This window comes from Eleginops maclovinus, chromosome 24 (genome assembly GCF_036324505.1).
Source record: "Eleginops maclovinus isolate JMC-PN-2008 ecotype Puerto Natales chromosome 24, JC_Emac_rtc_rv5, whole genome shotgun sequence".
Lineage (NCBI taxonomy): Eukaryota > Metazoa > Chordata > Actinopteri > Perciformes > Eleginopidae > Eleginops > Eleginops maclovinus.
In genome coordinates, this window is record NC_086372.1 from 8313916 (window position 1) to 8341728 (window position 27813).

Consider the following 27813-nt stretch of genomic DNA (forward strand, 5'->3'; position numbering starts at 1 on the left):
AAACAGAAGGTGCCTGAAGAGATGGCCCCGTGTCTCTGTACAGCCTTTATATGAATCGGACATTAGGTAAACAATAACATGTTGTATACCCTGTATGCCTGCAGCAGCATGTACACCACCCCTGGGGCCCCGTGGCACCAGTGCACCAGCAGGTCCCGGTCGTCCCCGATGCAGGGGGGGTAGTTCCCTGTGGGGAACTTGAGACGACAGACGTGGTCCACGCTGGGCTTCACCAGCCTGTGGACGTACTCCTCCACGCAGACGAATCCCGGCTGAGGGGGGGGGGGGGGAGACCATGTTCAAACAGGATGAAGAAGAAACCAATGCAAGAAATGAAATGAATATTAGTTCATTAGAAGTTTGTATTTCTTATTATTTATATGACTTCGTTTCCAATTTGAATTTAGAATATTTTGGTGGCAGCGAGATAATTCAAATTTGGAGCCAAACTAACGTGTACTGTAGAATGAATCAAATAATTTATAGATAGTGCTTCACTAATTATAGATAGGCTTCTTAAAAAAGGTGAATATTTCCAATTATTTCTTTTTTTATATTATTACAAATTGAATATTTTAAGCTTGAATGAATTCAATTCCATTTGGAGTTCGAGCAACCTTTGATAGGCTTTTTAGGCAGTCGATAGTAACACAAATCTAAGAAAATGACTGGAATCATACAAGTTATCAGAGAACTAGGGATTACAACCCAACCCTTTTTGAAATGAGTAGAATTGGAATATTTACGTGGACTGCAGTTATCGGTTCTGCCATTGTTACTTTAGAAATGAGTGAAAGCAGTGGCTTGACTCCGACCCAGAGCATGGCTGACCTGCATGAGGTAGTAGTAGATGCCCGATAGGCCGTGGGCGGCGCCGACGTACTGCTCCTGGTACCACTCGAACATCAGAGGGCTGTGGTTCTGCACCCTGAACTTCCTGCTGAGGTGCTCGCCGGACACCAGCACCGACTCACTGATCTGAGAGGGGAAACAACACATCCCGCCTCACAAACACGCCTAATCTGTACAATTGAAAGAGATCAACGGAGATAAATTAGCAAAGTGGACATCAATATGAGCAAGAGCTAGCAAATGTGTTGGAAATTGAGATTGCTGGGAGCAGCAAAGTAAAAGTTAGAGAAGATTATAACCCAAAACTAGAATTATTTCAATGTAAGTGTTATTCAATGTATTCCAGTGGAAGGATTTCCTCTTTTGTACATTCATTCCCAACCCTTTTATTAAAGAAGTGTCTCTTTTAGAGAGGTACTACAGGAGATTGTTGCATTGCAATGTAAACCGTTGTGAAGTCGTATTATTTGTTGTCCCAATGTTCACGTTCCCTTCTTGTCTATAGTTAATATGTTAGTTTTGATGTACCATTGAAAGTAGGTCTTTGAGTGATCAGTCAGCCTGTCCTTGATAAAAACCAAAAGTAGATTATCACCACGGCGTTTTAGGGTGGGATTTTCTACCATACCTGCTGGATGTACTGCAGCGGGATCCTGTCCTGCCCCATCTGCTGGTTGATGAAGACGAGGGAGTACATGTACCCCATCCGCCCGTAGAGGAGCTCGTCGGGAAGGCCGCCTACACCCTTCACCACGTTCTGGTGAAACTGCAGCAGTCTGGGAACAAGGCACGGGACAGTTCATGAGATCATGCACGAGTGACAGATGACTAACTGTTTACAATCAAAATGCAACAAGTACGATATTACCCATGTGAGCAACCAGAAGAAAAACGACTCCCTATAGCGATCGATTCAGACTGACCTGTTGATGCACTCGTCGGTCTCTTGCACCCTCTGCAGGCGATGGTAGACCACCGCAGCTATAGCCAGCGGCCCTGCATCCCCGCACAGGAAGGTGACATCATGGCGCCGGGTCAAACACTTCAGACTGCGGCTCACATATTCCAGAGCTCTCTGCAGTAAGGAGGTGTCCCTGAACACGTTGTGGAGGTGCAGGTAAAGCAGAGCGATGCCTGTGGAAGTACAGATGCATTTTGTTGATGTAAACTGTTGAATCAAGCCCGAAAATTTAAGAGAAGCGTATTTTGTAACAAACAGCTCTAATCTAATCTTAGGTTATCCTTTTCTTCAAGATCCTGGATTTATTAGCCCCATCTGTCTAAACAAGGCAGCCACTTTTAGAAAGTTAAACTTCCTCAAGTGCAGACATGCAATTTGGATCCTTTTCAAATTTTTTACAGACCAGTAGTTTGATTTCTTGTAAGAAGCTCCAGATTCCCCTTTCAAAAAAAGTGCATAAAACCTCTAGCAAATAAAAGAAAAGTAAAAACCTCAGACCTTGACAGTATGATAAGCAAATATATCAGTCCAAAATGCAAAGATAGAAATATAAAAAAGAATAAAGCAGGATATGTCCATAGTTGAAAGGCTGAAAACTGGATTACAAACATGGTTTTAAATGATTTAAAACAATGAATCAATTATCCTAATAGTTTCCCAATAGCTTACAGTTGCATGTTTTAGTGAATCATGTTTTCTAATGTTGAGTATGACCTTGAGTTTGCTCAATAAATGATCATAAGCTGTAAAGAAAAATCCAATTGTATGAAATTACATGTGACATTTATAATGCAAAACATGTCTGCAATGAGTCTCACAGTCACACACACAGCCCTTAAATCATATTATGACATTACAGTCACAAAAATGCAACTCCATGCAATCACACCATAAGATGTCACTAATGAAAGGTGTGTAATGGTGTCATCACCTGCCCAGCCGGTGTAAATGGTGCAATCTCTCGGGTCTGCAGACTTCAGCCCATTCTCCATCACAGCCAACAGCTCACTGATCTTGCTGCTCAGCCTCTGGGCAAACTCTGCTGTGAGCTGAAAGGAGAGAACATGTTAAATAATGAGGGTCTCTGTACGGGAATCTGATGCACACGCATTTATTCTTTATGCCTTACCTTTCCCTGGCAGTCAAACAACGCCTGTGTTGACGCTGGGTTCCCATCATAGTCGTGATATGGATTCCTCCAGGCTCTTGTGTCCATTTTGACAGTTTTGTCTCTGCTGCACTGCTGAAATCGGCCAGAAAGATATATCTGCAAAAGATGAGTCGGTAAAAGACGCATGAGACCGAATAAGCGATAGTAAGAGATTTAATATTTTGGATAAACACAGTAATCCTCCGTTATTATCACAGAATAAAGCCATATAACGCAGTAAGCCTCTTATGCTAGGCTACATACACCCACACACGCATGAAATAATGACAGCTTAGCTAGCTGCAGCTTCGTGTGCGCTAAGCTACAACGCTAAAGCTAACGGCTTGCAATTGCACGTGTTACTACAGCTAGTTTATAGCGTAATTTAACATATCCTATCAATGTATGTCGATTTATATTTAAAGTCGAGAATAACAATAAAATTGTACCGCGCAAACATTGATGGATAAGCACCGTTACCTCTGCTAGTCCTGCACTGTTGTTGATGTAAAGTCTTCTTCGGCTTTATATTTTCCTGGGGGGGATTGTGGCGTAAAATAGCGCGCTGCTGCCACCTGCGGCTGATAAGGCGATACTGCAGCACTATATAATGGAGCCATTGCTGTGGTGGTCATTGTGCTCTATTGAAGATGAAACACAAAAACAGAAGGGCAAGACAAAAAAATGTAATGAATAATACAAAAAGTTAAATGATCAACAGTCTTCACTACAAAAAAAATAAGAACTTAAATTAATATTAAAAAGAAAAAACAAAACAAAATTGTTGATAGGAAAAGGCATATACAGTATATATATGGAAAAAGAAGATCTCCAATTCAGAGTTACATCTTTAAATAACTCCTCTTAGTTTGTTTTAGGGAAATATATTTGAAAACAATGTGAAAACAGGTAAACTATTGTAAAAAGGCAATCACAATGTCATAATGCCACGTCTTGCATTAACTGTGGATACGTTTAACAAAACATGTTTCATTTCCCATGGCCCTTTATTCCCAGTATTTTTATGCAGTTGTATACTAGCTCAGAAAGACACAGTACAAATTGTTATATTATACATGATTTAAATAATAACAGAATATTACAGGAAAGATTGCTTTAATCAAAGACTGAGCTGCAGCGACCCTATTAAACAAATCAAAGACAGAATCACTGCTGAACACTAAACACAACTGTTGATTCAAGTATATCTATTTAGGGACTGTTCGACATGAAGGTTTTATATGCAAACACATTATTGCTCAACCTACAACAATAGCTGCTTTCAGTACACAGTGTTCCCCTCGGAGCCGTGAAGGACTTTATCACTCAGGTGTCTAATGTCAGACATTAGCTCTGCAACATGACTGTTTCCAAAGGTTGCATAATCAATCAGGCTTTCTCTGCTGAGGCCACTGTGCAACAACCCAACTCTTAATACTTTACAGATGCACTTACAATGCAGCAGCACACATGTAGATTCATGCTTCTTGACTTTATGCTGGACACCTTTTAAAAAAGATACTCATATAGGAAATATAAAAGATAGCGTACAGTTCCCATTTTGTTTTGGTGTCTGCCTGTAGCGGGACCATGAGTCGGGGCTGTGCCTGTCGCTGTGGTCCGGCCTGATGCTCACCTTTCTACTTCTTTGATGGCTCTCACAGGATAGTTGACATCCACATGGATCCATCTTCTTCTTATTCATAGGCACATGCATTTTCCAGCATTTGGACTACTTGCGTTGTAAATGAATTACCTCTTTAATTTACACACAACATCTATTGCATGTCTCTCCGTTCTGGGGGAGATGATTTTGGAGTTCTAACAGAAAACATTGTAAAGGAAAAAGTCACATTTAAAAGACCATTAGAGGAAAAAGCATCTCCTAAATGTACAGTAATGTTTGTGTTTAAATGTGAATTGAGAAAGAATGAAACAGCTCCACGTCTACAGATGGCTAGTGTTTGAATTAAGATAGAAATCTGTTGTTGTGCATGAAGAATACTTCTGTTTTAAATACAAAAAGACTGTTTTAAAAGAGCATTATCAAATATTCATTAAGTGGATTCAAGAGAACCAACCAGCAGACTTATATTACATTTTGCACCGAGTAAAACAGCGTATCACCAGACAAAATGCAAACGTTTTTTGGGTTTAATTCAGAGGATGAGGATTATAGAACAAAAAAAAATGTATTATTTAGTTTTTCTTGTATCAAACTGTAAAAGACAGACCATACTTTTTAAAAATGTATCAGTAAAGGCAAAATAAGAGCTTTTGTGAATCCTTATTTATTATTAATATAGTTTTCTGAAGGGTTTTTTTGCACTAATGTCAGTGGAAGAAATAAAAAATGAAATGCATTAAATAAAGATTCCTACATCTGAATGCAAATCATGGATTGTGCTATTGCGCGACATTATTCACAGGCTAAAAATGGCTCTGTGGCGTCATTAACTTTGTGCAGAACATAAAATATTTCCCTCTCTCCTTGAGGTGATGGCATTAATAACTCACAGCTCTCCGGAGACACATCATGGATTAAATGATGGCGCCAGTACTTGAGCTTGTTTCTACTTAAGAGCAACATTAAGTTACTATTTTACATTCAAATAACCTGAAACTTAAGGGTGAAATGAGGTTTACACACGCCATGGAAACGGCATGTGTCAACAACCTGCTTTTGACTCTCGTTGAAGCCCTAATAAACATAATTCCATCAGACAGTGATAATTACTGTGTTCACGCAGAACACAGGGCTGCTGTTGATAGGCACGCTGCTGAGTCTCTCTGCTGGTGTTCCACATTCTAAATTATTCCAGAGAAGGCAGGACTGTAATCTCCCCCTCTGAATGTTTGGCCCTACGAACGACACAATGGAGAGGAAGACCGCATTGTTCCGGCAGCAAGACGTTGTTCAAAAGGGAGAGTGCAATGGGATACGTGATCACTGTCCTCTTTCTGTTATGCCTATTTTTCTATTAATTTTGCAAATTGAATGCCCTAAAAAATGTTCTGCGATTAAAATAAGCTTTAGAGATTGTAATGTTTTGTTCTATGACATCAAATCTGTCAGTAAATACCCCACTGCTGAATGTCCCAAGCTTGTTTGTGTCCTAAAAACAGCTCACAAGTGTGAACGTTATATAGTCAGCTTTTTAGCTGTTTACTTATTCGGATTGCATTTGCACTTTAATCATTTTTAAAATGTTGCTTATTTGTGAAGATTAGTATCATCTAACACTTCTTTGACCCCAAAATCTTTTTTTTCCAGAGAACCAGTGGGATGCTTACTTCCAAAAATATGTCATCCCTGCAGCGCTCTATAACACTTTCCGAAGTTTTCCAAACCTTGAACACTCGACTTCATGCAACTAAATATCGAGCTGCTTATATGCAGGATATTTGATTCGTCCTTCTGTGCTCCCCATCTTGATGACTTGTGTAACCTTGCCTTTGAAAAGTGCAAATGAAGCTGACAATTAGATCGCCCAAAGCACCAGATTTGCCAGTCATCACTGTCAATCTTTTGTTTACTGCTCTGCTCTTTATGTCTATGCTCCATTATTTCCCTTCAGTTTAAAGAACTCGTCCGCCATCATTTCCATATCAATTGACCGAGCTGCAGGTGAAGGCTAGCTTCAAAAACACAGAGCCTTTGCCCGTTTACCTTGGGTCTGTTTTACCTTGCCTTGAGGGACGGGGGATGGAAATGAGGCTCAGAAATGCAACACGATTCAGGAGGAGACCTTCGGGCTTGATTAGAGCTCCTCGATGAAAGAATCATTATTGACCTGAAATTCCCTCCCAATGCGCCACTGGGAAAAGCTTCATGGTGGAAAAAAATATTAATTAGAGGAGTATTGATCATCGGTTTTTCCCAGCACAGGACAAATCCAAGCTCAGACTGCACCTTCCGTCAAATCATACTCTATTATTTATTGTATGTCTCTTTTAGGCAACAAATTACTAAAATAGTCCCCAAAAGGGTCATTAATGCTCCTGTTTAATTAACATCTGCTTAAAAATACACCACCCAGCTGTTTTGGGAAATGAATAACCATTTTTAACATTTAATTGCGTCGTAAGCCGTTTTAAATGATTTAAGTCTTAGGAACCAATTAGCTTTGGGGCTATTGAGAGAATGCATTCTGGGTTTTTTTCCCACCAACTTTGATTAATGCCACCATACATTAAAATCCCCAATGTGAAAGGGCAGTGTATGAAGTACAGTCATTTAACACATTGTGTTTTTATCATAGAAAAATCACTTAAAACGTCACACCTGCTGAACACCATCATCTGAACTCAATCTGACAGCCTGACGAAACCAACGTGGAATCAGTTCAGACTTCTTTGCCCCACAGACCGTCTCCCCCCCCTCCCTCTCCGTCAGCATCCCCCCCCCTTGATATGCACGTGAGTCTCAGCAGACTCCAAAATCTGAAGTGGACCACTTGACCCCGAGCCTGCAGAATATTCTTTAACTCCCTGTGCACACGATGGATAGTCCCAGTGCACACGATGGATAGTCCCAGTGCATGTGCAGAGCTTTATCTTGAAGGTGTTGTTGGCCATGGCTAAAGCCTGGGTTAGTTATTCATTTGTCAAAGCTGTTATTTCACTTCATATCATCAGTGGAAATAAGATATAAGCTGGATTTTGATATGATAGTAAATGTCTTCTTGTTGGTAAAATGTACTGACAGCCGAGCTCAGCTCTTTCAGGGAGCTTGCTTTTGGATTTTTTCCCTTTTCGAGACATAACCTGCAATTTCACCTCAGCTTGATCACAGGCTTGGCTACAGCGCCCACAGAGGAGCTGACAGTGTGAGCGTTTCCTTTCACCACCTGGACAGTTATTTCGCCATGGCAAAAGACACGATTAAAACCTCAATTTGAAGAAAAAGCCTCCCCCCTTTCCTTAGCTGCTGTAGATCCATTTTGGTGGCGGGGAACGGGCCTGACAGCTGAGATAAAGAACATTCTGGACTCTGACATGCTGCCACGGCCCCATCTGTGGCTGCGCTAAAAATACACGCAGTCTGGTGTCGCCATACCAGTCGACTGTCTGGGAGAGGAAGGGTGATAGACAGATACAACCTGAAGCATTTGAGACTCAGCAGAAGGAGATGGGAAACAAGGAAGAGGGAGATAGACAGGCTGAGTGAAAGTAATAGAGAAGAAGTAGATAAGGGAGCCTATAAAAGGGGAGAGGGGTGAGGTGGGGGGGGTGCTACCCTCACTGTAATATTGCTATCGTGGGGAGGAGACATGAGCAGTGTACATAAGTTACACCGATACTAAAGCATCTCTGCTCATCCACTACATGACATGAAATAAATCTCTGAGCGTGTAATCCTATTTAGAGGCAATATAGATCGAAAGGAGAGGCCGTATGGACTGTGAATGCATATTAGCGCACGTACAAAAAAATACAATTACACGTTAAAGGGTCAGTGATAGGAGGGATTACCGCTTGACTAGACTTTGTTGCATAATGAGATGCAGTCGTAGTCGATTGATGTTCAAAAAGAAAAGATAACTGGAGTTTAGATCCTATAATAACCATTCCATACACACGGCACTTCTGATTTGTCTTGTATGGTTCTGTTGTTCAGATTTATATGATGTAGCAATCTCGCGCAATGATTTCATCGCGATACGATATATCGGTTTTAAACATTGTGCGGTATTCTGAGTATTGCAAACACCTATATTGTGATGTGTTACCTTGCTCCAGCTGCCAATCATGCATCCATTTATCTAACAGGACATTGCATTAAATCTTGCAATCTATTGCTTAAAACTTCCACATTCATAGACACATGTTGTTTATGAGTAACCTGAATGTTTGTTTAGTCGGATATTGAGCAGCAACTGTTTTGCAACTTTCATACCAAAACTAAACAAGATCATCAGGTGTGTTAACATCTGTATGGCTATCTGAAAGCTCACATGAATGCTATCATCAGTGACACCGTTTTACTCAAAGTGAAGACAAAGAAAGCTGATTGCAGGCAACACACGTGTCCCCCTACAGCAATCCCTCTCTCTCGGTCTGAAATCGAGTTAGGAACATTTGATCAGGGTCTTAATCTGAAAAGCGGCTGTCTCTCCTTCTTTCACTTCAACAGCAGTCTGCGCGACGGGGAACAGGGTAATCAGGGAGGCATTTATTGTGTGGATAAAAGGAGCTGTGGCAGAACGCTGTTGTTTTCCCTGTCAACATCCTCATCATGGCTCTCCCTGTGCTGCACTCAGGCTTGGGGAAGCGTGTTTTTCCGTCCACACACACTTTGGAATAGGTAGATCGCCTTCACTTAAAAGTGGTTGATGGTGGTGACCAAAAATGAGAGAAAATGGGCGACACTTGGGCAATTTCCTGCTGCTATTTAGAGATGCGAAGTGATGTGATTCTGCTGCCTACCACTAGGTGGACTCCTTGTAGTGACAATGCTGTCTTCACTGTGGAGGTGGATTCTTCTCTTTTTAAGAAATGTGAGCCTTTTCTTTGCACGACAAGAACTCCACATTTCTTTCTTTCTTTCTTTCCCTTTCTCCTCCTTGGCCGAGCATTCTGCACCTCATGCACAGCCCCGCTGAGCACCTCCTCTCCCCCTAATGGTTGATCCTCAGCAATAGCGACTGTTTAGCTTTCCTAATTAGAGAGCAAATGCTAAGCACTCGCACTGCCTCCCTGAGTGGACTTAACAAACAGGCTCCTCATTAAAAAACAGGCTCCACTTGGATTGTGCAGAGTTGTGAGACCCCCCCTGACCAACATCACCGCCATGCAACCAGGCCTGCATCCTTTTCCAGGCTTACTCAGCAACACAGGAAGGCCTCCAGCGTGGAGAGAGGCACGGATAAGCCCGTACAAAAAAAAAGGGGTTGAAGTTAAGATTCAGCCACACACAAAGCCAGGTCATAAAACTATTTAGGGAAAAACCACAGAGTTCAAGCAGAGATGTGGAGGGTAACTTTATCCACAGGAAAATTTGGTAAGGGAGGGAAGTGGAACGAGGTCACAGAGGAGTGAAGGATAAGGCTGAGGTGGATTTACTGGTACAAAAGAATAAGGCAGAGAAAGAAACAGTAGATTATAACCAAAAGCTATGATGGGCCACCACATTCACTCTAAGTGTGTGTTATGGAGTCACTTTTGTGTATGTATGTGGGCGAGGATTCAAGCGTTATAAAAAGATGAACAATTTAGAAAGCCCCTGAAAAGTGAGTCTTACTTCTCCACAACATGAATACTCTATTCATGACTAAATAAGCAACAATTGGAGTAAAAACATACTATTTAACACAGCCAATTCTCTTAACTGATGCTGGAGCTACTTTAATGCATATAGACACGACAAAAATGCTCAATAATCAAACATTGTGTGTAAAACCTGCAGTGGTTATCCTTCATGTTTCTATCTCATGGTGGTCAAACATTTTAAGTAAGCTAAAAAACAAACAAAATAATCGTTAAATGTCTTTCAGCGTTCAAAGGCTATATTTCTACCTTCAATGGTTACACGCAAAATGGAAATGTTGTCCATGTGCTGAGCTGATTTGTGCAGAATCACACACAAACCTTCCCTCCTCCCAAAAGACTGATGACATGATTGAGAGGCGGCACACGATTCTAATCGCCTCCACCTCCCTCCCGTGTCCTCCCCCCCCCCCCGCAGAGCTGAAGTTCAGGCCTCGCCGCGGGAAAGCCCGCTCAGACACTTAGGCTAACCGTCGGCTAACAGGTGGAACTACCTGAACCCCCCCCTGTGAGTTAGAGACACGCTGAGCGCTTCATCATTCAAAATCACATTAGCCCGCCGCACATGGAACAACAGAGCAAAAGAAGATGGAGGAAAAATCAAAGAGTGTTTACTTGTGTGTTACCGAGTTAAATGAGACGCATCACTTCTGGCAACATGTTTTTCTTATGTTTAAAAGTCACACTGGGAGTATCATGCGGCTTTCATTTTGATTTAGCATCTAACCAAATTCATGATTCGCATCTTTGGAGATTCTGTCACACTGCTTCTCACTTGTCAACACTTTGTTCGCTTGTTGTTAAAGTTAATTGTATGTCATTTCCTGGCAATGTCCCTGGTTGTCTGTTCAGTCACAGTGACTGCACACAGAGCCAGCTCCTCTTCTGTTAGAGAAGGTTAAAGTGGGAAGGGAGCTAGGCCCATTTCAAATGTATTTTAAGGTATTCTGTATATCTGCTCCAGGGTTTCCGCTAGGATTTTTTTCTTGCCGGTCAAGTGAGCGGAAACAATTAATTTTACCGGACAAACCCGAGACGTACTAGTCATGTTTCAATAGCAGATGTTACAAAAGCAACATAGGGGGTTATGGTTAGGTTTAGGGTTAGGGGCAGAGACGAATTAAGAGTCATTGGGCCCCTGGGCCTGTGACGGCTAACCCTAACCCCCCCCCCAAAAAAGAAGCAACATGCTAACCCTCACGCGCAAATCAGCGGTGTTAAAGGTTGCGCTAAAAGCACAGTCGATTTTATTCACGTGTATCTTGAGGATTTACAACAAGTCAAAGAACACACAAGTCAAAAATAAGCAGGCGCAATGCAAGGGGCCCAAACCCCTACAGATCACATCACTCATAAGAAAACTGCTTGAAATCATGCATCGTCATCAAGGCTTGACAATACTCTAACCTTCGAAAGGGGGGGCCAGCTTGCAAAAGGTTGGGAACTCCTGCTTTATGGTATATGCTACCCCGTTCTAACTGATTTAAGGGCCCTTTTCCGATATTAGGGATGAATAACGTTGATAAGCTGTGGTTCAGGAGCACTATATGACCTATCATATGCTATTCTATTTAATTTGGGGGAGGGGGGGGGCTTTAACGGATGAGGGATGAATTAATTACACAATCCGTGGCATATGATCGAGGGGCCCTATTGAGATGTATTACATAATGTAACCAATGTTATGGCTTTAGGGCCCCTTTAATTGTAGTATGTTGTTGAGACAATATTGAAATGGTAGCGCGGAGGCTTGGGCTTCAGGGCCCCCTAGGCCCGTGCAGTAATCCATCCTTGGTTGGGGGGGGGGGGGGGGGCGTGGGTATGCATCAGCTGCTCATGTGACAGTCAGACAGTGAAAACTTTCCGGCTTAATGGCAGACTAAACGCCGGTGGACGAGCAGCACTGCCGCTGAACCACATTAATGAACAATGAGGCACGAACCTCTGGAGAAAAGGATACGGTTTGAGAATCAGTTCTTTAATTCAATCTGGCTTCATATGACAAAAGCAACACGATCATCGACCCGATGCAGTCCCCACTGTTGTTGCTGTGAGCGGCGTTAGGGAGAAAGTCAGCGGAGTAAACGGGGATGTCATGACGCAAATATCCAGGGACAGCCTACGTTATCCAAGTGTTGTTTGAGAATTATCACCGGACATTTTGACCGGCAGGTTTTGAATTTACCATTATTTATACATTGTACAAGCTAAAAACCAGTGGTTCCCAAACTAACGGAAACCCTGATGTGTAATCTGTATTGAAAAAGAAACCATCCGTGAAAAAAAACATTGATTTATGAAACTATTAATCCATCTAACCTCCAACCGTCTAATGTTTACCTACCCAGACACACATTTGTACATTGTTCCATACATTGTATATCCATCTATTCATTATCATTACGAAAAAAACATGTACCCATCCATCTAGCATCTCTTCAAACATCCATTTTCGTAACTACTCATTTGTCTAACATCCATATATTAAACTACCCATCCATCTCTCTTTGCTTCCATCCGGCCATCATTTCCTTTATCTATCCATTCAGTAATCTATCCAATTGTTCAAAGATAAAACAAACTATATGAGCTCCATCCACAATTGAACATGAATCAGCTTTCCATCCGTGCCTCTCTTTATCTTTGTATTCATTCATACTTTTAGGATTCATTCATCTATCCATCCAACTGCCATCCATCTATGCACCTACTGATCTTCTCTCCAAGCTTTTTGAAGATGCACCAACGTTCTGAACAGGAAAGGCCAAAGCTTTTATGAACTGGACGCTCTGTTCTGGAGCTCAGACCTCTATTTTGTGGTTAGTCAGCACACCAGAGACTAATCCAAAGTAACAGAAGTGTGTTTTTGCAGAAGCCTGAGTCCAGTTGCAGGGGTATGAATCATGCTGCCCTGCCAGGCGGACTGCCCTCTGCTCCATCTCTCCCTGCATCCACTGCCCCTCTCCGTCCGTGCTTAAATCTTTTGAAGCGCAGATGTGGGCTGACAGTGGTTATTTCTCATCACGCCTCGACAGTTTTATGTGTCACAAGCGCTCAATACACATCGCACAGAAGAGAACAGGGTGGTTATGAATCCCAACACCTTGGAGGGGGAGTCGGGGCTCGGCCATCCCGGGACCTGCCAATACTGTCATGTTTTATACCGCATCCCAAATCAGAGTTGTGTGCACATTCTTCTATGGGAGGGGGGCTCACAGCCACCAGCTAGCCAGACCTAGCTGTTGGCCCTCTGCATAGCAGGGAGTCAGTGTGACAGGCCCTTAAAAACAGCAAAAAAAGGGCCAGAGAAAATAGCAAAATAAGAGCATGTCCTGAATATTGTGCACAGTAGAAATCACAGCTGATAACAAACTAGACAGACTGATAAATCCATAGCATCCTTATTAAAGAAGCAAAGTGAAAGTGCAACAAAAACGTCCAAAATTAAAGACTTGCAGTTGTATGATGCTAATTTGGCCAATTGAGACAAAATCCCAAAGAACCACAGCAGCCTGCCCCTCACAAATGAGCATTCAGTGTCTCATACTTAGAAATACTTTCCTTGGCTGATCCAGTGAGCAAAGTATTTAGCATAACAAGCAGTGTTTGTTTTTGCCTCTGCTTAAACCAGGAGACAGACACCATTACAATATTTAACTGAGGATTCTTCAAGGGATGTTTGGTTTGGAGAGTCAAATTGAGCGAGTAATTCCATCAGAATCAGCCGAGCAGAAAACAACGTCACTTGGCAATAAGCAAGGTCCAAACAGTAGACGGGATGATGCATATTCCAGCATAAACAATAGTTTTGATGCTTAAATTACGCACAAACTCAATATTAAGCAATTTTAGATGATGGGAAAAACACATGAGAGGACCCTATATCCTTTTTAAATGACCTGTAACCCACTCTGAGCAGCAGAGGACATACATGCACAACTACAAGGTAGCTTAGATAGAGGAAAGCATGTACACACATCCCATTCCCCATTAAGCACACATTTCCTCCCCAGTAAAATAAATGTTCCTTCCACTAAGCAATATACCCAACGGTGGCAAACAAGTGCACTCAGCGCTCCAATTCCAATTTGAAGCTGCTTCTGCTACACCAAGAGACTCTGCGTATGATCCATGTCGGCCTCGCTGACTGTGGAGATCTAATATCCACTGTGAGTCATCATCGGTGGAGGGAGAAAACAGCAGCCGATTTCTTTTTATTTGGCTGCAGGTACAATGAAGTGCATTAAATTCCCATTAGGGAGCCTTAGGTTGGTGTTTTCACTCGTGTTGGTAACTAATGGGAGAACCAGGCCAGGATAAATCTGTCATGGTTTAGCTGCGCCACAGCTTGGCTGGGAAGCATGCTGCCACAATAGGGACGCTGCCTCGCTCAAAGGCCGCTATTGATCTGCGAGTGGCTGGGAATTGGATGAACGTGGAGGGAATCATAAGGCTGGCGGTGCACTCTCTGAGTTTTTGAATCCGAAACTTTGCACGGCCCGATGGAAGGGAGAGCTTCTTGAGTTAATTGAAGCAGTTGCTTTACTTAAAAATGTTTAGTAATGATACTTTAATATTACATTTATCAATTGCAAAGGCTTGCAAAAAAAGAAAAATAGGTGTTTCATAATTCTAAAAGCTTTGTTATCACCTACCAAATAATATCACGAGGTGCTGTGGAGTAGCAGCGCTGGGAGAGCCGGGCTCTGTGGGAGGTTTTCTTCACAAGCATCAACTTATCCAATTATGTGTGTTGGAGCAGGTTGACCAAACATAACTCGCAGCATGCTGAGGAAATGCTGATGGTACACAAACAAAGAACTAGTCATTAGTTAAAATGTCACACCACAGCCTGTTCCCCTGCTCGGTTTGTTTGTTTCTGTATTCATATCAGGTTTCTCGCTTTATGTCATGTCTTGCTCAGGGTTTGTGTCCAACTTGACCCCTTCATTAATAATGAGCCAGGACGAGGTGTGGTCATGTCCTTCTCTCGAGGCTGTTGGTGTGTGTGTTGCTAACTGGTTTCTTGAAATGCAGAAATAGGTATTGAGGATGTTCACCGACTCAAACGGCTAAGTGTTTACGGTTCGATTTTTGAAAGAATCAAGCCAATGGAGATGCATGTTAATTCATGTATTTTCAGGCATTAAATGTTGGTTTTGTTTCCTTGGGACAAAAAGCAGGCTAGCTTTTTCTCTCGTCTTTCTGCAAAACTAAGATGAGCTAAGTTTGAATATGCTATGCTAATTGACTGCGGGATGTAGCTAGACAAGAAATTGGTATCGATTTTTCTCATCCAACGCTTGCCAAATAAGCAAAGTGTGTTTTTCCTAATATGCCAAGCTTTAAAAATAAGATGGAGGTTACTTGAAGGAGCTAGCTACTCCCGATAGTCCATCCAAGATTGGGAAGATCTAAAAAAATCTCAAAAAAACCTTATTTAAGTATCCTGTGGCCACAGTAAAATGGTATTTTGGTTTGCAGAGAATAACTGCCAAGGGGATTGTAGCCCACACTCAGCCCCGTCCCTACTCATGTCTCTGTCCAGACACTGTGGTTGGACATCCCGTCTCCCATGAGAGAACACAGCCAGTGAAGTGCCGGTGTGTAAGTGATGCATACTGATAGAAAAGCAACCCGAGGAACCTTATCTCTGCTGTCAGACACAGTCATTGTCAATGGATGGACTTATACTGGGAGGGTATGCATGGGTGACAGTGTACAGTGTATCATTAGAAATCTCGAAACAGAGGCAGAGGTCCATGTTCCAAGATGATATTTAGGTGGAAAAAACTATGAAAAATTGGACATTGTATCATAGGATACTGTTGCCATATGTTCTAAAAAGGTTTCTGGAAATATAGAACTGAACTCAACGGTTGTAATGCAATGTTTGTTTTAGTTTGACTTTTATAAATGGTTCATTTTTTCACATATTGGGAGCTGGACCAATCTGTCAAAGTTCACAGATGTCATGCGTAGGGGTGATCAGTATTTCTTCACCTCTCTTCTCAGGAATTACTTTCATTTTTGGTCCAAGGTTTGAGGGTGTACCAGGAATTGAATCAGTCACTTCAACAAAACCCCTGAAGTTGATAAAACATGTACCGACTTAAAAAAGGTCTGTTTATGTTTTCTGAAAGATGTGAGAGACAGCCTGAAGACTGAATCCTCAGCAAGCACGGATGGGTGTTCGTCAGACAACATAAATATATCTCTGTAGAGCACACTGAGTGAACTCCGATTATCTGTTTCTTTACTCAGACATGCTGATGCTTCCAGACAGGATAATAATCCATTTCTGTGTTAACTTTAATCCTATTTTCCAGACAGGACAAAACAAAACCTGAGGCTGTAGCTGAAGAGGAAGCATGCATGAAAGTGGACTGCTGCTTGGAGAGGTCCCAGTTCACCTCCTATGCCCTGCGGTGGTGCCCTTGAGCAAGGCACCGGACACCTCCAATCCCCACTGCTCCCCGAGCCCTGCACAATAGCTGCCCACTGCTCCTAGTACTAGGATGGGTTAAATGCAGAGGACCAATTTCACTGTGTGCTCTGCTGTGTGCATGTATGGGACAAATAAAGAGGGTTTCATCCTCCCATTCTATCTACCATTGGCTAACAGGTTGTGAATAGCTCAGTACATCCCAAACATGCCTGTTTTTATGTAGTATTGCTTTTTTTTAAAGGGGGACTATCATGCTTTTTGGGGTTTTCCCATTTCCTATAGTGTGTTTTTCTAAACTCCCAAAGTTCTCGCGCTTCCATTGGCTAGCGTTTCAAACCACAGGACATCTAACAACAGAGTCAAAGATCCCGCCCTCTCAAAACATCTCCATACAGTGCACAGTCAAACCAATATGACACGAACAACTTCCAAAAACTTGAGGAGCACGTGAATGCACCATTAAACTTTGCAAAAGGTCTACTTTCCGAATGCCATTGTAGTTCCTCATAAAAAGACAACAGAAAGGAATTATAAAGATATTATCGCCGCCCACCTTCTCCACATTCAGAGAATACCAAAATCAGCTACTCGTCTACCAGAGGACGCCGAAGCAGTAAATGGCATTCTTTTTCAGGGGTTAAACTCGACATAAAGCATGTTCACAATGGCTGTCATCATCTTTTGAATTAACGTGTGATTTAAAATGACCCCCACCCCTTCCTGCCCCCAGTGATTCCTCCAACTCCTCTGTAAACTGCTGAAGGCTTCATTGTGTTTCCGAGGCAGGGGTATCTACTGTCTGTAATTTTGTCTCATGTATTCAGTCCGTCTCTTTTGTGCATCTTTCAAAAGGATGTTAATGGGACTTGTAATTGCATGTTTGCCAGTTATCATAACAAAAAGGCTCTTATTGAGCGCATTCATCTGTGAAGAGCAATGCAATTAGGTAAATTAAAAGAAAAACGGAGAAGCTTTCGTGTTAATGATCCCAATGGTTATCTGTACAGAAAAACTAACACGGGCATAATTCTAAATAAGCCAATTATTCTGATATTCAGCGGCTTTGAAAGACATACACTTGTATAATAATGATTATGAAGTCTCGGTATGACCCGAAAGTGGTCAATATTAAAGAAATCCCTTTTAACTCAACACCTTATAAGGATGTAGTGTATTAGCTTGCTTATTTCTAGCCACGTTTTTTGGTAATCACAAATGCCCTCCGACTAGCTCAACAGCGACTTATTTATAACACATTCAACACTTTCATATATTTGAATATTCTTTCTCTTCCGATCAGTGCTGATTGTAAAATTAGTTTCCGACTTTTACTTTTTGTCCTCTGCCAAGAAATATTTAACAGATCTTCCCTGACAAGCTGAATTCAAGTGCCAGCTACTCAATTTATTTCACCTAAAAGTGTTGCTGTCAGACTGCTGTGTCTTTTGTTCCTCTCTTTCTGATGGGCCTCCCTCTCCGTGATTGCACTCAATGATGGCTGGTTAGCGGACCCAGGTTTGGGGCCCTTGCTGGGTCGGTGATTATCCAATCCCACGCTGGGTTTGCTGATGGCGCGAGAACCCCTCCTTCCCACAAAATCCCAGTCACCTTGCTCGCGCACAGCCTATCGCCCCGTGCTACCCGCCCCAACGTAATCCCGGTTTCGGCTCGGCGCTGATTATCCCACGCTGAGTCACTGCTTGTGGGGCCACCGTCCCACTGAGGCATCGACGTCAGACACGCGAGGAATAGCTCTACCTGGTTACGCTTGCATGTTCACGTTGAGCGTTTCGAAGAGTGTGTGCTTCTGAGGTTCTGTCCCTGATTACACATTTCATGTTGGGAAAGTTGTTTGGCCCAGCTTGCAGACACGGCCTCACACGGCAAGAATGGATGCTGAAATAAAGATATAGTGTTCAGCAGCTGCACCATTCAGAGGGAGGTCAAAGGAGGCGGACGTGATGTTTTTGAGTGAACACAAGAGAGGACCGTTCAGAACATTGATAATGGAAGGGCAAAGTGGGCTCCACGTGAAGCATGGCAGATTGCAGGCTGAAAATTCTTCGCCAGTTTATACAAATCCAAGGATGAAATGTGTCAGGGCAAGACCCCGTTTATGGCAATTCAAAGCATGAAACTACTCTTTGCACAGTCAGATATTCCCCACATGACCACATCTAAAAAGAAAATACAATTCTGATGCGTCTCCACACAGTTCATACCCCAAAGAAAGTGGTATTAGTTATATAATTACTCACAAAAAGCTTATGGTGTTGATTTACTGGATTTTTAAGTTGCTCCTCTTTATTTACACCCCGTCGACGGTTGTAGATTTTCAAGGATGTATTCTTAGAGTAGGAAGGGGGTTTTAATCACACATGTATAAAAAAAAAAGTGACAATTTGTAAATGCATCCATACTGGAAACAAATTAAAAACAGATTCAACAACGTTGCTCTTTTATCACCATGAATATCGACATTATTTCCCCCAATGACAATCGTGACGCATGAGCAATAACTATTTATTATTCTGCAGCTCGAAATAGTCCCCAAAAAATGCAATATTTACCCCTGTTCGAGTAAAGCCTGCTCAAAACAGTACCGAGGAAATGACTTAAAAATATATATAGTAGGTTTTCATGTCGTATCCACTGAGGTGAGTCACACAATACCTCCTTCTTTTACAAATACATCTTTATTTTTCTCATTCTTGTACTTGTGCTGAACTGAAAGACTTACTGAGGCATCTTGGCTTTATAAAAGTCCACATTTTTCCTCTCATACCTTTTAGAGAAGGAAACGACAGAAACAAGCCTCCAGGTCATGCTGTGTGGTCCTCATACTTTATTTTGTTAAGGTTCTTCTAACTCACTTGCGACAGAAAAAGAAAATTTCACACCTCTGCAGACTAAGTGTGAGTATGAGAGCATAAATCCACAACTTATGGCTGACAAAATGCTGTTTTTAAATAAAATCCTTACTCAGTGCAGCTGTAAAGTGAAAAAGACCTTAAAAAAACAAAACAAATAAAATGATTAATCCAGCGATTCAGAGCGCTGGGCAGTGGGCTTCTCCCTGCGGCGGTGACACCAGTATTAGGCAGACAGAGTGGAGGCGTGCCGCCCCACTGGGCCCGTATGACAGGGCTCTAACTCCTCCACCCCATTCCAGGCGGGCCTTACTGTTAGGCAGCCTAATTGAATCCCAGCACAGAGAGCACAAGGCCCTATACATTAGAGTTTTGTCAGCAAGGCCTGGGATAGTGGCTGAGCCGCTTCACTGCCTTATAATGGGGCTGTTACCCACCAGCCAGTACAGATGTGTGTGCATACAAGCAGGAGAAAGACGTTTGAATGCTCACATATAGAGTGCAAATATCATATTGTGTACTCGTGTCTTTCTCACCGTATTGCCCCTGCAGGTTGGAGCCACACACAGAAAACACACACACAGAGCAAGGCCCCGTTTTGAATCCGCAGAAGGTCTTCTCTGTTACACTTTTCAAAGGCAGGTCCAATCATTGTTGCTGAGCAGACGCCCGCGGGTTGATTTCACTTCAAAACCTGTGGAGGCGGCATATATTCCAGACTCGCACCGAGGGGGTCTGAGGGGTATTTCAGAGTGCACAGGCATGTATTTAAATTAGACATGGCTTTTAATTATTTTGTCGCAGAGTAATTTCCTAGCTGAGGGCAGTCAATTCCTTGCTGAGGTTGCATTTCCATAATTCCCCAGCATCTCCAAGAAGGCACGGCTTTCAAAATCCTCGGATGTAACGCCCGAATATATTAATTGAAATTGAAATGTCAGCTTTAAAAAAAAGGTCCCACCTATGTGTTCCCTTGCGCTGTACAGCAACGTAACCTTTTGCTATTAGGAACAGCAACATTTAAAATCCTAATAAGGTTCAAATTAATACAAAATCACCAAAAAAAGGAGAAAACTGGGAACATGTGTATTATATATTGTACTATTAAGATATCTTTAAGGCGATTTAGCCTAAAGGTATGTCATACTACCTGTCCTCGGGGTGCTAAGGAGAAAGAGTCTAAATAGAGATGCTGGAAGCCCCAGGGTCCTCCTTAATCCTCCTCCATTGATTTCAGATGCTCCTCTACTTATCTCTCCTCCCCGGTTAAGTAAAAGACATTATTAGTAGGTTGCAAGTGATGACTGCAAATTAAGGACAGTTGGAAAAAGATAAAAAACGGCAGCGGGTGAGAAAAAGTCGATGACGTCTTTCTCAAGGGAAGGTCGTTGGCTTACGCAATTGTACAGCAGATGGAATCGTACTTAAAAGGAACAGTGAAAAAAACATCTTGACATAAGGGCTACTAAAAGTTTCGAGCGTGAATAACTCGACAATAAATCAAGCGCCCCCTTCAAGTGGCTCAAATATAAGGCTGCCATTTTCAGAGCCATACATCTTTGGACCAGGTTTTAGTCTTTATTCTCTGTGAATCAGAAGCCTGGCGGAACTCTACAGGTTTAACATGCAGGAGGCAGAGCGGAGAAGATGCAGACTAATGGGGCGTAGAGACGGAATGTAGAAGTGACAACAAAAAGTCCTTTAAATTTGCATGAGCAAACACATGAAGAAAACTGTGTACACTTTATACATTTTACATTATCATTCTGCAAGGCCTGCTTTCTGTTGTTGGCTTTTTAAAGAATGCAATAAAATAAACTATCCATTAAGTCACGAGCATTTAAGTTAACCACCATGTCCTAACAGTTAACACTTTCCTATTGCAACTTTGAAAAACAATGAACCCCGTGTTTTACTGAATGACACTTCAAACTAGGCTTATTTCGGCAACAAAACTGTTGCTTTTGTAAAATCATTTTCAGAATATTAGTTATTTTTTGATTAAACACATAGTCTGGACTTACTAACCCAACTATAGGGTACATTTTTTTATTTGACTTCTTTCGGATTAAATGGAGGCCTGACAGAAACGGTGGTAAAACATTTGTCATTCCAATTATGAATACAGATCACATTTCTATAAATTCAATAATGTGAGCTAATTTATATGAGATGTAGGATCTGTCCCCAATACTGAAAACCAATTAAGATTGAATAATTTCAACGAGTGAGACTGGAGGAATGTGCTGACAAAAGAAAATATCTGTTCTCTAATCTCTGGTAGAATGTAATCTAGGGGTGTGTGTTGAAACGGATCAATTTGGGCTGACAGATTTCCCCTCCTGATAGGAGGCAATAGACTGTGTGGTCTTTGAGCCGCATTTAAACCCGAGTCCGTTTTGACTGCTGTCTGTTGCCCTCGCCGTGGTGCTTTGGCTCATGAACAGAAGGTAATCATCCAAATAATGGGTTTCCTGAGGCTAAGAGAGACTTCAAGAGCTCTGTGTGTAACAAGTCGATCTACAGTCCACATGATACCCCCTCCTGTGCTCACTATCTTATCAGAATGCACCTTATACATTAAGTTAAACAACTGGAGGGCTTAAAGGAGTGATAGAAATAAAGGGAGGGTAGAAACTGTTGATTATTTGTAGCAGCATGGCTGTATTTCGTTCTGTTGCTCATTCAGATTGTTATAAGCCGATAACACTGGGTGTTATCTGTGGTATTCGCTGGCATTGGCTATCAAATTAACCAAACTGCACCAACTGTTCTATACAAGTGAAAGTCAAACCTAAAATCAACATAAAAACGTAACACGTGGAACACAAAACCACTACTTTAGGATAAGCTAGCAAAATAACTTGGTCAGTTTTAGGGAATGATCGTTATTGGTTTTAAAAAAGGTACGATATTTCACATTGTAAAATGTGCTAATAAGAATGAATGCTAAATGGTATATCAAAAGTTCTGTTAATTTAAAAAGTACAAGTTCAAGAAAAGTAGATTTAAAGGCAAATGTTTGAACTACTGGTGGATCTAGATAAAAGCCAGGCTCACAAATGTAATTAGGATTCCTGCTCCATGCACCATGAATATTTATACAAAAACTAATGACAATCCACCCAGTGGTTGAGATAATTCAGTCTGAACCAAAGTAGTGGAACGAGCAACCTTGCCATCCATGGAGCAGCTCTAAATTATGAGACTGTAAGTCAAAAGCATGACAGCCAAAATGTCACTTTGTGAGTATGTCATCACAATGCTTTCCGCCGTTTTTGCTAAGCCTTCCTTATGGCCTACAGCACTACTCAAGCTCACTACCATACATGCCAAGGAGAGATATATAGGTGAAACAAGATTAAAACAGAGAAACCCGACATAAAGAGAGACCAGCAATGAGTCCGTAGGCTTCCACTGGAGGATATCAGCAAAGTGAAGAGCCGCTCTGATCAAGTTTAATTCCGGTTGAAAATCGACCCTACTTCTGACGGAAGCCTTTGTTACACACGAGCTGAGAATCATGGCATGGCGAGAGAAAGGCTGTGCACACAAACAGAGCGGGAGAGTAACTGAGAATTACTGCAACCACTCTCTCCTCATCTCATCTCACCTCCATTCTTCGCTCTGTTCACTGCTGCTTGAGAAGGTTAAATACGGTTTAGACATTAAACTGAGGGTGGACCTCCAACAGGCCTGCATTAAAGCTTTTGGTTTGGTCAAGTGGAAACCTACAGCTCTGAAAAAGGAAGCCCAGTAGCACCTAAAACATGTATTCTCACTATGCCAGCAGGAAACCAGCCTTCTCCTCATTGGTTTGCATTCAACATCAAGGTATACGCAGTGTTTGATTGTACATTGCTCCAACGTCTTGCGCAACATGATATCCACGGACAAAAAACAAAGATGCTGACTGCCATAAAAGACAAAGAGGGCTATAGCTTTTTATACAATCTATGGTTTGGATTCAACTTGATTTTGGGAAAGCACATCGGAAACAAACTGAACCATTGATAACGACATTGGTCACGCCTCAGCCTTTGCTGTAGCTGCTGAGCATCTTCCAACGCATAGTTCTACTTGCGTAAGATCCTTGACTATCTGTATTATTGTGCAAATGCAGTGTGGCTGTATTAAATGAGTCCCGCTCCAGAGGATGTAAATAAAACACATAAGCAGACATAATGCTGGATATGATGATTCACGTGGAACTTTCTCAAGTAGGTTGAAGACTTGAAATGGATTTCGGCTGCCTAGAGAAGGGAAATCACAAATACACACTTGGAATATCTAAATCTGTACAGTATCATGCCTTGGAAATGTTCAACAGGGACCTCAGGAGTTTAATTTTGAGTACAATATAGAAAGAGACACAAAAAACTGTCCTTAAAGTGCCAACAACAATTGGAAATGTGAAAATGTACTCTAAAAGATCCTGTGGTACGGATAAAGGTCACACGATTGGATAAAACTCCTAAGGATAACTTTGGCGAGATCCAAAGTAAGCCTTTTTGTCTTGCTGCGCGACAACTGATAGACTCAACTAGCAAGAACAAGTTGGAGTGCGGGGTTCATAAACTGTGTATCCACTGTGTGAGGTATTCCTGTTATTTTGTCCCAATAAACACCTTCCTCTCCATTCCCACACAGTGTGGTTATCTCTCCCTCCTCACCAGTCTGGTCACGACTCCCTGCCCCCCCTCCGCCACCCTCTCTCTCGTCCCGCCTTGGGCTCACATTGTGTATTCATTACCTTTAAAGAGTCCCTGGCTTGTCTCGCCATTAGGCCGCATTACTCCGCTCTGCGCTTGCTGACATTGGTCACGCTCTGATGGGTAATCTGGTCGGCGCTGATGCAGGATTTCCTGGAGGGGGCTTCTCCTCAACTTGCCGGAGAAGTAGACGGACACACTAAACAGACACACAGCAGATTACATTGGAGTGGATTTCAACGCCTCAGAGATGCATCCGGAACCGATCAAGCTGCTTCTGATGACTTGCCCACCGTGGCTGAGACGAAGTCTGGGCCGGGGGCTAGCGGGGGCCTGGGGGATACACAGTGATGAATATAGAGTTGCTTTAACATGCACTATAAATGTGGTTTTGTACCCTGAATTTTTGGGCTGGGAGACATCAGGTAAAAGTGAAAAATGGCCCATCTGGTACTTCTAGATTTGAACCCGCAGTGGCTCAGTAAGTAGGGGCTTGGACTGGGAATCGTAGGGTCGCCGGTTCAAGTCCCCGAACAGACTTGAAATATGGAAAGTGGACTGCTACTTGGAGAGGTCCCAGTTCACCTCCTAGGCCCTGCTGTGGTGCCCTTGAGCAAGGCACCGGACATCTCCAATCCCCCCTCCCCATTGCTCCCCGGACGCTGCACAATAGCTGCCCACTGCTCCAAGTGCTAGGATGGGTTAAATACAGAGGACCAATTTCACTGTGTGTGCTCTGCTGTGTGCATGTATGTGACTAATAAAGAGGGTTTCATCCTCCCATTCTAACCCGGAACTTTCAAATGTTTGGCATTCTTTGAAAAGGATCCATAATTGATTTTTAAAATAGTGCCTTTTTAAATCAAAAGACTAATCATTGCACATGGGGCAGCTCCTACTGTATGTGTGTGTCTACATTCGTTTATAAATACTAAGAGCAATTCTCTGACCAGCGCATTTCGCTACAGGCTTCGTTAGGTTCAGCTTGAGGCCACTCAACTGCTGCAGCATGCGAGCTTCCGGATGCAGAGTACATATTTGATTTACCTTCGCTAGATTTCTCAGCACCGGGAGGATTTTTGAATTATGGGCATCTCATTCATTATTTGTTAGAGTTATAAGATATTACAGAAAAAAAGAGCGCAATGGCAGCTTGACATGCAAGAAAAAGGGGAAAATGTAATCTTATAATTGAATGACTTCCATCCAGACTCTCCTTTTTACAACCAATATGTCAAACAAATCATGGCTCAATGTTGAAACTTCCTCCGTCCAATAGCGCCATTATCTCCTCCAAAGTCCCATTACAGTGAATGCGACTAAATGTTGCGCACCGATTCATTATGAGGCCTATGAGCTGACATTTCCCCTCCAGAATGGATCATTTATTTGGAGCACCTTGATGGCAGCGTATGCCGTTAAAACCGGCGAGCCAAATCACGGACGGGGAGCAAGTTATTGTGACAGCCAGCCGCCTAATTGTTCATTTGAGGTAATCACCCGACAAGTCAGAGCAATTTGGAGCACAATGCCGGAGACTAATGGAGGCGGACGTGCTGGCTTGATGGGATCAGAATCACGGTCCGCCCGCCTGCTGAGTGCCAGGGGCCCCTGTGAGGGCATCTTTCTTGATACTCAGGAAATTATCTGCACCTCTGTGGCATGACTGAGTACTCCCTTAGGGGGTATTAGCGGGGAAAGGATAGCGATAATATTATGCATAAGTGGAGATGCGTATTGTACTTTTATCTTGGCGGAAAATCCACTCAAGAGGAGCAGAAAATGTCGGCAGCTGTCCAGACTGAGGCTGGAAATGTATTTTCACAACCCAATCAAGGTGCTTTGTGGAGCTGCCTGCATGAGATGCATATATTTAGCATTTAGCGTCCTTCTTGGCATGCAGGAATACACTCCATCCACTGCTTTATGTGTGTGTGTGTTGATGTGTTTGGGAGTGGGGTGCATGTGATGGATGACCGTGCAGCACCGGGGCGTTCTTGCTTTAATTGTGATGTCAGAGCATGTCTGAGGCAACCCCCGCGCTGACAGACAGGAGTGTGTGGCTACGGTATGTGTGTGTACATGGAAGGAGACCGTGACATGATGTTGCTGGGAGGATTTTTTTAAGGCCTCAGGAAGGACTCCCAGGAGACGGGTTTGAGGAGTTTGTCGGGGCTGATCGGGGACTGGACATGTGTCAGATTTGCTCAACAACTCAGTGGAGGTATCAGGGGAAACACAGTGGGAACAGGCTGCTAGGTTTTGTGCCTTTTTTCCACATGGTAGCACATGATTTTCACTTATTTATGAGAAACTATTTAGAAAACCAGAATATTTTTTCATGCAAAAGATTTAATGGTTTGAGGTTTTCAGAATGTACTTCCTTTCGTTGTCTTTGCACGTTTAAGTGACACACTGATAAATAGATCTACAGACACACAATTAAACTGTCATTTCCCATTCAGAAATGTCAGAACAAGTTGTTCTGCCATTACAGAAACACATTTCAAACTTTTCTCTTTTAAATCACATCAAAATGAATATATTTTAGGTATTGGACCTAAAAAACAAGACACTTAAAGAATTCACCTTTGACTTTGAGAGAAACCTTCACTATTTTCACACAGTGTATAGACCATTATTGGAGGAAATGATATGCTCGACAGGACATCCTTATCTGACAGAGCCAAGCCTCCCCAAGAACAGCCCAGAAAATATAATAGTACTTTGCTTTTAGAGTTCCAAACTGATTGATGGACGATCCAGATCCTCTTTCAATTATCACTGCTCTTTCCCTCCGCCGCTACAGCTACGATCACACATAACCTGGGTGCCCGGTTTGGTTTATGAGTCATACAGGGAGAGGTGCAGTTCCTAGGGATGGTCAGAGGGTGGTGCTGTTGGACCTGAACTTCCAAACCGCCCCGCTGATCCACAGAAGCAAATTGATAATTCATAGTGCATTATATTCAAACAGAGGCATGTGGGGAAATTATTATCTTTACTTTGAGGCTTATTGGGTAAGAAACATTGTACCAAAATATTCTATTTTGGCAGGATGTGTTTGCTGCCATAGGAGGGCTCAAACTCAGCGTTGGGGGTAAGATTTTAAAACCTCAAACCATATATTCTATCATGCGTATCACCTGCCTTTTAGATATTCTGCTCAGGTTCTGGAATCCAGGAGTACTGTTGTTTGTTAGAGTGAGAGTTGGTCTCAGGAGCCAGAGTTTTTTTCCGTTGAACATAGTGTGGAGTTCTTCAGGGGGAATATGTAATGAGGAACATAGCTGCAGCATCTCTCGCTTTCTGGGGACTAAGTTGTTCTAGACGCGAGGATAAACAGCCGGACAGCGATGGACGGAAATAGAAGGGACCAACTGTGCTCATCCTGTGCCAATCTAAGATGATGAACATGAAAACAGCAGACGACGCCAGATGTGGAGGGAAGAAGCAGCTTTGATTGCCAGACAGCAAGAGGAAATTGTTGCAAGTTTATTTTAAATGCAAGCTGGACTGTGTTCAAATGGACGCTGAGATTTCCTCCAAGA

The 27813-nt window shown here is 42.5% G+C and overlaps 1 protein-coding gene across 2 annotated transcripts in view; it reads right to left on the reverse strand.

Annotated features, from left to right (window-relative positions):
- The window catches only part of lancl1 (LanC antibiotic synthetase component C-like 1 (bacterial)), a 29048-nt gene extending 4612 nt beyond the window's left edge, over positions 1–24436 (reverse strand). The window contains exons 1-8 of one of the 2 annotated variants that reach the window (XM_063877677.1): positions 24304–24431; positions 3444–3604; positions 2943–3080; positions 2745–2862; positions 1776–1986; positions 1481–1628; positions 832–978; positions 90–272 (exon numbers count right to left, since the gene is read on the reverse strand). In XM_063877677.1, coding sequence (XP_063733747.1) covers positions 90–272; positions 832–978; positions 1481–1628; positions 1776–1986; positions 2745–2862; positions 2943–3029 — 894 coding nt within the window. In that variant the 5' untranslated portion in view covers positions 3030–3080; positions 3444–3604; positions 24304–24431. Of the gene's footprint in view, positions 1–89; positions 273–831; positions 979–1480; positions 1629–1775; positions 1987–2744; positions 2863–2942; positions 3081–3443; positions 3605–24303 lie in introns of both variants that reach the window. The other variant, XM_063877676.1, reaches the window with a different exon arrangement.
- Positions 24437–27813: the final 3377 nt, after the last annotated feature.